The sequence below is a fragment of the Mesoplodon mirus genome, assembly GCF_964341445.2.
Source record: "Mesoplodon mirus genome assembly, chromosome: 2".
NCBI lineage: Eukaryota > Metazoa > Chordata > Mammalia > Artiodactyla > Ziphiidae > Mesoplodon > Mesoplodon mirus.
Genome location: NC_138977.1, coordinates 114,779,437 through 114,795,247, shown reverse-complemented (window position 1 = coordinate 114,795,247; position 15,811 = coordinate 114,779,437). Strand labels below are relative to the sequence as shown.

The 15,811-nt window shown below is 38.5% G+C and overlaps 1 protein-coding gene across 2 annotated transcripts in view; it reads left to right on the top strand.

Moving 5' to 3' along the window:
* RYR2 (ryanodine receptor 2) overlaps positions 1-15,811 on the top strand; it is a 729,440-nt gene that overhangs the window by 697,813 nt on the left and 15,816 nt on the right. For both annotated transcript variants that reach the window (XM_082634943.1, XM_082634944.1), the window contains exons 97-100: positions 651-711; positions 2,314-2,460; positions 4,714-4,848; positions 14,273-14,429. In XM_082634943.1, coding sequence (XP_082491069.1) covers positions 651-711; positions 2,314-2,460; positions 4,714-4,848; positions 14,273-14,429 — 500 coding nt within the window. The remainder of the gene's footprint in view (positions 1-650; positions 712-2,313; positions 2,461-4,713; positions 4,849-14,272; positions 14,430-15,811) is intronic.

Sequence of the window (15,811 nt, the reverse complement as noted above, 5' to 3'; positions counted from 1 at the left end):
GCCTGCAAAACAACATGGGAAACGATTATAAAGGGAGGTGTCTACAAAGTGCTGTGGGAACCAAGGGGAAGGGTTAAATTCCTTCTTGGATAGAGATGGAAGTAGAGAAGGGGCATTTCTGAAAACAATAGGAAACAAAATCAAAATGAATAAGCCCTTTCATTGGCAAAATCAGTACAGCTGTAAAACAAGTGTGGACATCTATGCAAGTTTTTATTAGTTGAACTAAAAATTATTCTGTTGGGATGCAATTATGAATGTATAATGAAAGTTAGGGAGGAAACTTTTGATATACCTATGTTAGTTAATTTAGTAGTTTCCAGGAATAATTGTCACATATAAAGTATTTATATTTAATGTAGGAAAAGAAAAGGTCAAAAAGAAAAGTCTATTTTTAAGTAATAGAGACATAGTGATGCTTTGTTTTGTTTTCCAAGATTCCTCTTAAAAAAAAAAAAAAAATCAAAAAACTCTGGAGTACATTTTCCAACAGAGCTCTCAGCTCTTCCCTGGGCTCCTGAACTAGAACTTATCTCCTGAGATGGCTGCCAGCCCTGCCCCACGGAGAGTGAATGACAGCAGGCTGTTGCAAGCCTGTGAGTCTCTGCTTCATGTACATATCTACAAATTCTTCTTTTTTGTCTTTCCAGGCTGAACTCTATTGATGTGAAGTATCAGATGTGGAAACTAGGAGTCGTTTTCACTGACAATGTAAGCCAACTTCATTACCACAAAGTAAAACGCACTCTGATGAGATGAGTTTGTTGGGCTTCAGTGGCTGGAAAGATGGCTATTTAAGAAAGCTACTTAAATATCAGTTAGTTTAATACTGACCACATCTGAGAAAGACCCACAGAAATATATGATTAATCAGCCCATATCTCATTCCATTTCTTTCAGTAGCTGAAAGATTAAAATGAAAATATATTTACATGAGAAAATGAAATGGAGATGCAAATTCGTGTGTATTTTCATTCAGATTTTAGTTGAGCAATCGCATTCTTCAGAATTTTTATAGATGTTAGAAAGTTCTAAATAAATTTTAAAGTTTTTTTTAACATTAATTGCGATCCATTTGTTTCTGCCAAATAAAGTACATTAAATTACTGTGCTCTTTTTCTTGATGGATCCTTCTTTTATCAAAGAGCATTAAGAGCCTCTGAGTTAGGCATAGGACCCACATATATATCCAAATATTATGAAAAAAAAACACCCATGACTAAAAGCCACCAGCTGTTAAGGCAGAGAATCATATTATACTACCTCGTTGGCTCAATAGCATGACATTTTTGATTCTTAGGAATTCCGGTTTAAATAACTTACTGTCAATTGTTTTTGTGCTACCATTTGCTGGCTATGGGAAGTTGCTAGAGAAAATCATGAAACATGGCTGAATAGATGGACTACAATTCTTGCTGTTAGATCTCAGTCCATCCCCTCATTACTGCTTCTTAATTCTTTTACTGTCTTCTCACACCCCCTACAGAAAAGATCGTAAGAACCTCCCCTAAGGCCTTCTGCTGTTCTCGCTGCCGTGCTTTCTTCCTTGTACATCTCATTTAGTCTCAAAATCTCGCTCTAATTTTAGCACTTTTATAGTGAACCGGAGTTCCATTCTCCTAAAGACCTGTGACAGCCCTCCCCCAAAAACTCCGGCCTCTGTCCCCACCCTGCCTCACCCAGCCGTGGGCCCAGAACTCTGGGTATCATAGAGAACCCTCTGGAGAGCTCACAATCAAGTCTTGAAGTATCTTTTAGGACTGTCAACTGTTAGTAAGGTGTCTTGCAGCTAACTTCTCATCTAACAATACAAGCAACTCCCCCTGAATAAAAAGGAGGCCACCCCAACTCAGCCACATGTGGCAACATCTGGAGACATTCTTGGTTGTCATGACTGGAGAGGGGGAGTGCTACTACCGGCAACTAGTGAGTAGAGACCAGGGATGCTGCTAGCTAACCGTCCTACTAGGCACAGGATGGCATCCACAACCAAGGCTTATCTGCCCCAAACTATCAATAGTTGACATTAGTAAGTTGCTGTTGAGTAGTAAGTCAATACATTTTTCTCTGTGGGAGGATAAATAAAAAGAGCCACTCTGATATAAAGGAGAGAATGGCATTGAACCTTGCAGAACAGCTAAATCAAAATAAAATACACCAACAAACTGATATAACTGATTGGAATTATATAAATCTTTAGTCTAAGAAGATAAAGTCAGTGGAGTGGTTATCATGGAATGAGAGCAGAGTAGTTTTTGACAATAGTATGTATTCTATTTTCTGAGATTATTTTCTCTCATTTTGTCTTAATAGTCCTTCCTCTACCTTGCCTGGTATATGGCCATGTCCGTTCTCGGACACTATAACAACTTTTTTTTTGCCGCTCATCTTCTTGACATTGCTATGGGATTCAAGACGTTAAGAACCATCTTGTCATCAGTAACACACAATGGCAAACAGGTAAAAGTTTATGTTTTCCTCCCCCTGCAAAAACTGAAAAAGCAACAAATATTCTATCAGAAGTAACACCAAACCTCAAATGACAGTGTACAGTTTTAAAGATTTTTGTGAATAGAGGATCTGTACTTTTTCTCCTATAAACCATGCAGATTTGTAGTTTGAGAGCCCCCTAGACCTACATTCAAGTCTTGGCTTGATGGATGAGCTGTGGGACCTTGGATAAATTATTCAGCATTCTTTTAAATCTCAACTCCCTCATTTTGCAAAATGAGTACAATAAAAGTACCTACCTTATAGGGGTTTTGTGAAAATTAAATAAAAACAGAAATGTGGAGGTCTTAGCACAGGCTCAAGCACATTAAACACTCAGGAAGATAGTTATTATTTTGTTCCTAATATATTTGCTGTATCTGATACTGTGGCTAAACCAAAATATGTTGCAACATCCTAACACACTAGTTATATTAGAAATAAAACCTGAGATGCTACATTCTTAATTTAATATAGTATTTTAAAACTGGATATTCACGGGCTCTTTTCTCCACTTTTAAATTGGGCAAAAGGAATAATAATGTTTCACACTTGACAAGGTCATGCTTACTTGGAGAAAAGCTGGCTTAATTTCAGATAATCAGCTTATGTTCTAATACAACCCATTTGTAATGTTAAAACTTTCATTATTATTAAACTTATCAATTCATTCTCTATTTATCAAATGTCCAGTGGGAGGTAACACATTCTGTTAGTTATTTAGAATAACAGAGTCCTTTTCCAGAATTTTATAATCCAGTGTATTTTAAAATCAGTGCCCTTCCCAAAACCTTGAACTGTGTCCATGGTTATATTCACATTATCATGACCTTCAGCTTTCTAAGTTTCAGCACAATGTTCTTATATATGTCACTCTAGTTTCTGAATATGAGTATGATATACATGGCACGTCATGAGTCCGGTGACAAGAAGTGTACTATGCATATTCATCGGTCAATTAGTAAATTGGTTTTGAGCTCCCAGTACGTTCGAAGAACTGGAGATGCTAAATCTGTGGAGTATTTTCACACAAGAAGTCTGGCACTACTCTCAATTTCTAAACTTTTGTTTATTTCTAAACTTTATTCCTTCTCTTTTTGAGGTATCAAATTTTCATTTGCAAAGATATATAGAGCTTAAATAGCCCTTTTAGGTAAAACACGCAGAAATTTACAGTGGCCTTGCACTTAATTTATAGAAGTGAATTAAGCCCTCTATTAAGACAACATGTTTTTTCCAGATAATTATGAAGTGATTTTTAAAAGACTTAATATATGCTGCCACAGTTAAGAACACCAGGGGTATGTTGTAATCAGAGGAAGTAGACATAAAAAATAATGCATTTTAGTGTGTTTAGAACTTCTGTGATAGAACCAGAAATATATTTTTACCACCTTGGTGAAAGTCATATTTAAAAAATGTACATATTCATATACAAATTCTATGTATATTCATATATATACATATTCTATAAAATATGTTTATATATACATACATATATATGCATATATATATACATGTATGTAAAGTATAGTTTGGAATTAAAGATTACATAGAGCTGAAAAAAGACCTTTCAAACTGTGACTTTTATTTATACGTTGAGAAAATTAGCCTTCAAAATAGTGTTATTTATTAGCTATTCAGGTGTCTTTCCCTTTGATCATTGGTTTATGTTAACAAAGCCAGACTTCTTAGTTTTATTTTTTTTTAATATTTATGATACACATTATTAACAGTCGTGCATTTCCAGATGTTAGAAACAGTTCCTATTTAGTTTTAGGATGTGATTGAAAGAAAACGTGATTTACAACCCCTTTTACTATCATAACAAAAATGAGAGAGTTTTCGTTAGGAATGTAAATTATTTAAAGGGAATAGAACTTATAAAAAGAGAGAATGTATTTAATGTAGTATCTACTACCAAATATTTAGATGATAGAAAAATGAACATATTAAGCTGCTTATTAATATTAATATCAATTTGGATATGAAACTAAATCAGTTTTATTCATATTCTAGTTATAGTATGCATTTATTAGCCAACTAAGTAGTCAAGTTTTACATAAAATAAACTGGCAACTTGATAAAATATAGAAACTATGAAAATAGATTTCCCCACTGGTGGTATAAGAAAGGTATGAGGTGTGGATTCCATTAGCTTTTAGTCAGTAAATCCACTGACTTATATTTCTAATATATGTTCAATGTCACATTGCTTTCCAGCTTGTATTAACCGTTGGCTTATTAGCTGTTGTCGTGTACCTATATACTGTCGTGGCATTCAATTTTTTCCGAAAATTCTACAATAAAAGTGAAGATGGCGATACACCGGACATGAAATGTGATGACATGCTAACGGTAAGTTCATACACTTTGATTTCCTATGAATGAAAAAACTCCTGCTTCTTCAACCCAAGGAATTGTGTAGTTGTTCTTTAACAGTGAAAAATAGAAAATAGTGTACACAGCAAAAAGTTGTGTGGCTTTCTAAAGAATCGACGATTTTCATTTTTTGTGGAACATGAAGGACTGTTTCTGCCAATTTTGCACATCTACTCCATCAGCCTGATAATTAGTAGAATCCTGAGTAAAGTCCTTAGAACTGGAAGGATTAAGGTAAACACTTTAGTCTGTCGTTCATGTATTCTAGGACAGCAGGTAAAATTATTTCCTTGTAGAAGGTTTAGGTATTTGTTCACCTTAATGACTTGAACTGAAATTACTGAAGTCCAAAAATATCTCTTTTATATTGAGTATCCTGGGTTAAATTACCCTTTTAGTCTTGGTTTTAAAATCAACAGATGTTAAAGATTTCATATTGCTTTATCACTCTTCTATAACCTGCATCTCTAATATGACAAATCAGAAATTACCATATATGAGATGCTAGACTGGGAAGGAGAAAATTAGACAAAATATTTAACCTCTAGCTGGAAAGAGATGAATCCTTCAGTGAGCTCCAAACTGAGATACCGACACAGTTGGGGCTGGTGTAAAAAGAGATGGACATAATGATGCTAAAATTGCTCTAGAAAAAATAAACGTCTCAAAGGAGTAGTGACAAAGACCTACTAATATTACAAAGACTAGTAATTAAGACAGTTTTTGTACTAGAGAATGACAGATCAATGGAATACAGTCTAGAAGGAGATTCAGATACACATGGAAATTAAAAGTATGATAAAAGTTGCCTTAGAAATTATGAAATGAGAAATAATTCAATAAATGGTATTGGTACCATGAACATGCTGTTAGGAGGAAACTGCTAAAAGTGGATGCCAACCAAGTTCATGACATCAAAATAAATTCCAAATGAAATAAATCTTTCGGTGAAAAAAGAAAGAAAAATGAAAGTTAGGATTTGACTTGTGAAATAATAACAATTTTTTCTATAGATTCATTTATTTATTTATTTATTGCTTGCTTGCTTGCTTGCTTGCTGCGTTGGGTCTTCGTTGCTGCCCGTGGGCTTTCTTTAGTTGCAGCGAGCGGGGGCTGCTCTTCGTTGCGGTGCATGGGCATCTCATTGCGGTGGCCTCTCGTTGCGGAGCACGGGCTCTAGGAGCGTGGGCTTCAATAGTTGTGGTGCGTGGGCTCTAGAGCACAGGCTAAGTAGTTGTGGCACATGGGCTTAGTTGCTCCGCAGCATGTGGGATCTTCCCAGACCAGGGCTCGAACCCGTGTCCCCTCCATTGGCAGGCAGATTCTTAACCACTGCACCACCAGGGAAGCCCCATAACAACAATTTCTTGATGGGGAAAGGTCTTTCTGAACATGACATAAAACCTAGGATCCATGTAAGCATAAAAAATTACTTTGAAAAGGAATAACTATAAGGAAAATCTTAAATGCAGATGACAAGCTAGCAAAAATATACTGAACACTATAACAAAGGGCCAGTTTCTTTAATTTACAACGTCTTTGTCACAACTGAGAGAAGAAATAACAAGCCAATAGAAAAATAAGCAAATTATATGACTAGACAATTCACTATAAAATAAGTTGAATCAGCTTATAAATATGGAAAGATGCTCAGCCTCTATCATAGTGATACTTTAAAAAGTGCAAATCAAAGCAATCAGTTGCCACCTTTACCTATCAGGTTTGCAAAATATTAAAGTTTGTTAATACCCAGAGTTACCGAATTGATTGAAAAACTGGCACCTTCATGAACACGGTTGGGAATTTAAAATAACACAACAATTTGAGAGAAATTTTATAATATCTATTGAACTTTTAAGTGTACTTACCCTTTGACTTGTCAGTTCCATTGCTAGTAATTGACCTGTTTATTCACAAATATGCCTTGCTATATTCAAGGATATTAGCTGCTAAAACAAATAGAAAATAATATAAATTATCATCCATAGAGTCTTGATTAAATAAATTATGGTAAATCCATATAATGGAAAATATGCAGCTTTTTAAAATAGTAGAGAAAACTGTACATGCTGATATGGAAAGACATACAAATTATACTTAAGTGGGAAAAAAAAAAAGATCAAAAGGATCCTAACTGTACAAGATGACACACACACATATGCTAGAATGTATATAACAGATATGCTAGAATACACATACTATTTTTCTGGAAGAATACATAAGAAACTGTAAACAAGATTTGGTACAGGAAGCAGGACCACAAGTCAAGGAGAGAGAAAACTTGTGCTCCGGGAGACTGACTAGTCACTAGTAGTAACCTCCACCAGAGTCGCTAACGGGGGACACTCTGCCACCCCCTTGCTGCTTCCCCACATCCCTACCCTACCATTCCAGGCCCAGTGAGGAAGGTACTTTAGAGATCCTTCATCCCCTCTTCTGTGTGTTGCCTTTAGTACCACCTTGTCTCTCTCTCCCATGACCCTGAAGACTTGGGGGAGCAGCTGGCCAGATGCAGGGAGGGGAGCAGGGGGCTGGAGGAGGCAACAAGGTGCAAAGGAGGTCAGTAAGGGCTAACGGTAGGCACTTGTGCCTACACGGACTCTGGGGAGATTCATTTATATTCCAGGAGAATCACCCCAATGGGTCTAAATCTCAAAATTCACCAGCCTCAGGTCAGAAAGTTGTCCTGCAGTCGTTCATTCCCAGAGGGTGTGATGCTCAGTGAACTGCTCAGATGAGTGGAGAGTAGGGAGGGTTTCAGATGGGGATATGCAGTGGCCTGGGTTACACGGTGGGAACAACGTGTGACTTGGATTCGCCTCTCCTACCACAGTATGACCCCAAAATATCCTGGTCTCTCACTCTCACATCATGAGTCATATCTGACCCTGTTCAAGTTGCCCTAATAGTATTCTTATATGACTACATTTTGCATCTTGCTCTCAGATGTTTCCACTGCTTTTGTTAATTTTGTCAATGGATTTATTAGGAGAAGAATCCATGCATCATTTGAACAAGAGGTGGGTTAGGAAGACCACTGCCTTTACCTGGTTGATTTTACCCAATGACAGGGAAATGTATAAAGAAGGCAGAGAAGCTTGCCTCACTTTAGGATGAGGAAATTGGCTTCTTGATGTTTTCATCTATGGGCTTGGGACTGAGCTACAGCCAGGATTTTGTTCAGTTTCAGGAATTTCTGTCTGTATGGGTGAGACTGCCTCTGACCAGCTCTGTTGTAGGTATTTCTGTCTCTACAAATAACAATGAACAGATCTTGCCTTTGGCTGAGGTGAGGTTGGAGGCATCATAAGTTTGCATCTTAGGTGGTTCTTTCTTGAAAAAGAAAACTCAGTTCCAGGATACAATACACCTCGGCTCCTACCTCTTTCATTATTATGTACTGCTGTCAATCAGTCGAACCAGACAGGAGTCTGTGTACTTTTGCACAGTCCATCTGCAGCTGATTGTTCTTAACAACTATTGTGTCAGAGGCCACATTACCTAGGTTAACCTTTCAATTTTAGATCTAAAAACCCCTTTTAATTTGCCTCTTACTAACGCTTGTGCAGGGAGGTTTTGAAGAAGCCATAGCCACTTAAAATGTAAGTAATCACTGACAGTAATGTTCATTAAAAGTGGAGGCTTAGTAAAGCCAAACAGCTAGCAAGACAGAATTATGGAGTAGCAGGTGATCAGATTGTTTTAATTCCCCAAAGAGAATCCCTTCTTTATGCCAGTCTCCTTAGCATTTCTTTTTCAAAGAGTGACGTCTAGTCTTCTCATCTGAGATAGGTTTTCCTCACTCACGTCGTATTTTATTGCTGTCACCCTGAGCTCCCACCACGTTTGTTGTTTCAGGTTGTTTCTTCGGGTCTCAGGGAACAGCGTAGGTTTTCCGGGGGACGTAGTGTTTCATAACTTACAGCAGGTGGTACTGTAGCTGCAGTTTTGCAGAGTCAGTGATGATTCATACTTAAATTTCTTTTCTTCTTTCTTTACTTATTTGGAATCACGGTTTTTTGAGCCAGAGAATCTAATTAAACCAGCCACAACCTGAGAGAATTTGAATCTCTTCACCAAGAATGTAGGAGAAGAAACTGAAAAGTAATCTAAAGTTCTCAAGTCCAGGGGAAAAAGCTGATTGCAGCTAGAGAGCCAGGGAGACTGACGTGGCATATATAAGAGCATTCATCTCAAAAGGAGTGCTTTTCAGCCTCAAACGCCCAGAGGAATCACCAGGAAAACTCTCTGTAAATCCACAGATCTTCAAGACCAACCCCAGATCCCTTGAGTCAGAAACTGTAGGAAAGGTATCAACACCTGTGTATTTTGGAAAAAGCTTTCCAGGTGGTTGAGCTAGAAAGTATACTCCTAGGGAAGTAACCTGCTTAAGTAGTTGTTCTAAAGTACTTATTTTACCCCATCTTCTCAACGAATAATCTGTTTCTCTCTAGTTCAACCTTTTTCTCTCCCTGTGTCTGTTTCTCTACCCACACCCGCCTTTTTTTTTTTTTTTTTTTTTTTTTTTGGCCAAGGTAAAGATCTTATAAGGATCTTCACCAGTCCACTAGAAACTGTTACTCTTCAGTGTCCCCTAAAGGTAGCATAAACAGTGATTAACCCCAGAATGTATCAGTTTAGGAGGTGGATGGGGGGAAAGTCACAGAACATTAAATCTTGAGAATTAGCAGCTGCCCTGTCCCCATTTCTGTAGCATCAGGCACCTTCCTCCCTCATTACTCAGGTTCTCTGAAGAAAGCGGTGTCACTTTTTGCTGCCCAGCATTGCTCCTCCAGCTCTTAGGATCAGGTTGAATCTGATTCTCTGAAAAGGAAGGTAGATGAAAGGACTTCCCTTTTCAGGCGCAGAATGGTAATCTGACAGCCTGCCGCCTCCTGTGAGTGGCTGGTCACCACATTTCCTCCTACTCCACCACAACAGCCATGGCCCTGCTATCTCTGGTGAGAACTTCTGATAATGAAGGAGAAGGTTGGGAAAATCAATATCAAAATCCCACTGGTGAACTGTGCATTTTATTCTTTTTCACTTTGGTATCTTATTAAGCCTAACTAAGCACATCCACAAAACTCTACCTCTCTTTTCACAGCATGACCATATTTCATTTTAATGAAATATGGTGGAATCCCCTCCTCAAAATTCTTAGTGCTATCATAGAATGAAGGCGAGCAGTGAGATGCAGATATTGCCAAGAGAGGCCAAGTGGCTGACGAGAGATCTAAAAAGAAAGAGACATTCACTTTGGTAATTTAGCCTCATTCCATGGTCTTGTTTTCAACTTTAATGTCTAGAAAGTAAAGTGAATCATTTGCTTGAGGACAGACTCACATTAACCAGACTCCTAAGAGTCAGATGTATCAGTCAGAATACCAACATTCCACTCATTAAAAGTTCAAGCAACAAGTTGATAGTCTCTTCTCTATAGAAAAACTCTATGTGGGGAGCCAAATTATAATCCAAAAGTCTTGGTCAGCAGGAATTAGCAAGAGGAACTAGCTAGACCATCTTAGTCACATACATGTCAAATAAGCGGGCTTGGAGAGCTAGGGCATTCCAGGACCTGAACAGGGAACTGCAGTGATCCACTGTTGGCCCACTATGGCTATTAATGTGGGGAGTCAAAGGGCCAGAATTTGACATGGAGAAATGCCAGACCACAGCCAGGTAGATTGTCCAAATTAAGTCGCCAGCCAAAGGGGGCAGGGGGAGTTTTACAAACAAAGCTAAGAATGGGAAAGCCAGGAAAGGATGGCCTATGTTAGTTCACTAAGTAAAGAGTAGGCAGCTGCAATAATAATTCTATTTCCTGTAGCCACAGTTAATCACATGTGTGGACAGATTTGGAGAAAAACATATAACCCCCAATTTTTCTTAATAAAAATAAGAAATGCATGTGGTAAAAACTAATCCCAACAGTATGCAAGAATATACAGGGAAAATAAAACTTTCTCTACCCACAGATCCACCATTTACAGTTTCAAGCACTGTTTTAGACAAACAGTTCTAAGAAATTAATGCCATGTCCTGAGGGCTTTTTTTAAATGTCTTCAAATTTTTATTTCTAAAGATTGATTCAGTATGTGGTACCAGGAATCCAGAATGTTTAAGCCTCCAGGAGATGTGGATGCAGGATTAAGTTTAGGCACCATTGGTCTCATCAGGCTGTCTGTAAAAAAGGACTATCCTGACCTCTCTGTAAGAGAGACCCCTTCCCTGGGCTCCAGAACAGTTCTGGGGTGATGCTCTTTGCTTATTGCATTCCAGACTGACCAACCTTTTTTCTGAGTGACCCAATCTTTTTTTTTAAATTTTATTGAAGTATAGTTGATTGACAATGTTGCATTAATTTTTGTTGTACAGCAAGGTGATTCCGTTATACATATGTATATATTCTTTTTGTATTCTTTTCCATTACGGTTTATCACAGGATATTGAATATAGTTCCCTGTGCTATACAATAGGACCTTGTTGTTTACCCATCCTATATGTAATAGTTTGCATCTGCTAATCCCGAACTCCCAATCCATCCCTCCTCCAACTCCCCCAGCCTTGGCAACCACAAGTCTGTTCTCTATGTCTGTGAGTCTGTTTCTGTTTTGTAGATATGTTCATTTGTGTCATATTTTAGGTTCCACATATAAGTGGTATCATATGGTATTTGTCTTTCTCTTTCTGACTTACTTAGCTTAGTATGACAATATCTAGTTGCATCCATATTGCTGCAAATGGCATTATTTCATTCTTTTTATGGCTGAGTAATATTCCATTGTGTGTGTGTGTGTGTGTGTGTGTGTGTGTGTGTGTGTATCACATCTTCTTTATCCATCCGTCAATGGGCTTTTAGGTTATTTCCATGTCTTGGCTATTGTAAATAGTGCTGCAGTGAACATGGGGATGCATGTATCTGTACGAATTACAGTTTTGTCTGGGTATATGCTCAGGAGTGGAATTGCTGGATCATATGGCAACTCTATTTTTAGTTTTTTAAGGAACCTCCATACTGTTCTCCATAATGGTTGTACAAATTTACATTCCCACCAACAGTGTAGGAGGGTTCCCTTTTCTCCACACCCTCTCCAGCACTTGTTATTTGTATTGATAGATTTTTTTAATGATGGCTATTCTGACCGGTGTGAGGTGGTACCCCACTGTAGTTTTGATATGCGTTTCTCTAATAATTAGTGATGATGAGCATCTTTTCATGTGCCTTTTGGCCAACTGTATGTTGTCTTTGGAGAAATGTCTATTTAGGTCTTCTGCCCATTATTCGATTGGGTGGTTTGTTTTTTTCTTATTGAATTGTATGAGCTGTTTGTATATTTTGGAAATTAAGCCCTTATCAGTCACATGATTTGCAAATATTTTCTGCCAGTCCATGTTTTGCTTATGGTTTCCTTTTTGTTTTGCTTATGGTTTCCTTTGTTGCACAAAAGTTTATAAGTTTGAGTAGATGCCATTCGTTTATTTTTGCTTTCACTGCTATTGCCTAAGTGACCCAACCTTTATTTAATTCTGTTCATTAAATTCCAGGCGTCTGACTTAGATGCAGAATGAAAAAGTTTCCTATCAGTAATTAATTGGCTGTTGAACTATGAGCATTTTGGTATCATTCTTGCTGCCTATTCTTTGCCTGAACTTTATGCTCTTTAAAATGACCTGAGAATCTGAGGTCTATTTGAGCTGTTCTCCATGAGAACAGCTGACCAGTCATAACTTTTCACTCCTCAGTCATCCCACAAGTGATTTTTGAGTACCTATCATGTGCTGGACATTATTTAAGCACTGATGATAGAATAGTAACCCAAGTAATTCTTCTTATAATGGGACTAATTCTAGTGGAGTGAGATAGATCATAAAACATCAAATGAAAAATAAGTTGGAGATACAAGTCTGGAATTCAGGAAAGAGACCCAAGGTGTAAATAGAAATTTTTTGAAGTAATTAACACAGACGATATTTAAGCATGAAACTGGAAAAGTTCCCCAAGGGAGTGTCCTAAAAGAAACAAAAAGTCAGAGAACCCAATCCTGGGCATTAGTTCATGAAGAGATAGGGAGATGAGGAAGAACCAGCCAAGGGGGCTGAGAAGGAATGACCAGAAATGTAGGAGAAAACCAGAGGAGTGTGGTGTCTCACTGAGTGAAGATGCTGTTTTGAGGTCTTCGCCCCGTTCGTTAGGGTTACGGCAGACAGTGAGTTTTTTGTTTTGCATTGATGGGTGACATCAGTTGGGTAAATGAGAGTGTCTTGAACAGCCTGAGGAGGCCTCATGGAAGAAGGATTATTCATTGAGGTTCTGAAGGATGAGTAGATTCTAATGGGATACAAATGGGAAAGAATATTGCAAGATAAGGAGAATATGCAGGCAAAGATCTAGAATCAGGAATATTGTTTTGGAGGAGGCACGGGTAGAGGAGAGGGCGGTGCTTGGGAGACGGGAACTTAGAGAGGAGAAGTATGGCTAAATCAGAGGGCCTGGAATGGAGAGTGTGGACTTAGCCTAAATAAAGGTAAAACCCTAGATGCTTAATCCAGTGGTCCTGATGTTGCTCCCGCAGAGGACACTTGGCAATGTCTGCAGACATTTTTGACTGTCTGTGGGTTGGGGTGCTACTGGCATCTAGTGAGTAGAGGCCAGAGATCCTTCTAACATATGCTACAGTGCGTAAGACAGACCTCAACAACAAAGAATTATCTGACCTAAAATGTTGATGGTTTTGAGGCTGAGAAACCCTACCCCAAAGCGCTTTACTGCACCCCTCTTTTTTGGCAATGGACACTTGCAGCTGTACATGTTGTCGGTTGCTTTAAAGTTTCAAAGTTTAAACAATGAGCTGCTATTTCTTCCCTGCCTTTCTCATTTTTCTTTATTCTAGACATTAAAGTTAAAATTTTTTCACATTATATTCCAATGTGATAGATGAGAGGATGGTAAGTGTTAAGTCTGGTTTTTTCCTCACTTAATTTCTAACATTCTATCCAGTTATACAATGGACTTTTACTTCCCCATTCCTTTGTCTGTTATGCTCACAAAAAACTGAACAGTGCAATTAAATGTAGTTTTGTGGCCCTTACTGTGATCTTAATGGGATAACCTTTATGCCTGATGCTAGTGAGGTATTTTTCGTTTCCTGCAAAGTATGACAGCAGGTGCTAAGCAGAGTATGCAGCACAGAGTTTTGTTTAAAAGACAGCAGAAGGTAAGAGCCAAGTGTTTGCATCACAATTACAAATACTGAAACAAAAAGAGGTGATGTAGAAGGCAAAGATGCTCATCATTTCCACAGTGAAGATTAGGAACAAGAGAGACAATCTCAGGTGTGTTGAGTATAAAAATGGGCAGTGGTCCTCCAGGAAGTGAAGCCATTCCTCTCTTTTCCAGTGCTATATGTTCCACATGTATGTCGGGGTACGTGCCGGAGGGGGTATCGGTGATGAAATCGAAGACCCAGCCGGCGATGAATATGAGATCTATCGAATCATCTTTGACATCACCTTCTTCTTCTTTGTAATTGTCATTCTCTTGGCCATAATACAAGGTAAGCATCATCCTTAAGAAGATCTAGAATTTGACCTACATATTGTTGAAGCTAACACTAAAGACGGGGTAAGAATGTCAGGTGTTTCCTAGAAAAGCCAAATAGAACTCTTCCATTCAGTGTTTCTTCATTGGAAATCTGTAGAGGGAAAAACAAAGAAGCAAGGGACCCTGCTCTAGCAGGGAGATGGACACAGGTTTCTTTGGCCTCCTTTCAAATAACAGAATGGAAAGAGCATTTCCTGGGTCTGATTTCCTGCCCTGCCACTGATGACCTTTACAACTAGTGGTCGGTGAGCCATTTAGACTCTTTGGGTCTATCACATGGAAATTATATAAAGCTCTAAGCCATGGGTTATTGAAAAGATTTCTTTGAAAATGACGTCTGTTCCGTGCGCCCTGGGAGCAAAATGTTGTTCTTCACATTTGAAGAAACTGAGCCATAGTAAGTCTAAGTAACTTGGCTGAAGTGTACAGCTGAAAAGTGTCAGGGCTGGAATCCAAAGGCCACAGGGTCTGGACCCAGAGCCGTCATGTGCAACCACTGTGCCATGTTGACCCATTCGATCTTCCTTTTACTCCAAGGGAACTTGGAGCGGGTAGTTTTTTCCTCTCCTTTTATTCCAAGGTAACTTTTTTTTCCCTCAGAAAAATCACTCATGTTGTCTTCTTCTGCTTACACATTTATCCTAGCTTGAATCTATAAATGGGATATTATCCTCTAAATTCCACAGGGAAAAAAATGATACCCTTTTTTCAGGAAAGTACAGGAACACCTTTAAAGGATTCATAACCCTTCCTTTATGTCTTTATGGAGCGTAACAATAATGTGTTTAGAAGAGGGCAAAGTCATATAAAACACTTGGAAGAAAACGTACAGCCCGGCAAGTCACAGGAGAAAAGGGAACAAAGCAGCAGGAAGCCGTTAGTTGCTGATTGCTGCAGTTAATAACGTTACGGAAAGTTTATTGATGACGAACTTGTGAAAAAAATGATTGGAGGTAAATTCCTCACAGTTAATATGGGCATGTTTGATTTGCAAATTAGCACTTGAAAATCTTATTCGTGGCATTTTCTGTACTTTATGACCATCAATCTCCATGGCTCCTTCTTGGCGTGAAGCAGGTAGTAACATACCATTTATTGATGCCAAGGTAACCCAAGGTTTTTCCTGCTGTCACCTCATTTTTAAACCCCTTTTCAGGCAGTATGTATGTGCCCTGGGAACTGCATGTATGTCTGCCCCCCAAAGAGAGAACGTTGCTGCCCTCGTAGGAGTATCTGGTGTGCGCTCACATCTTCTGCCAAGCTCTGAGCATCTCTCAGTGTCATGGTCCCTTTCCTTGGGAGGCTTAGCCAAGGGGCTGTGAATTTCATTATCCT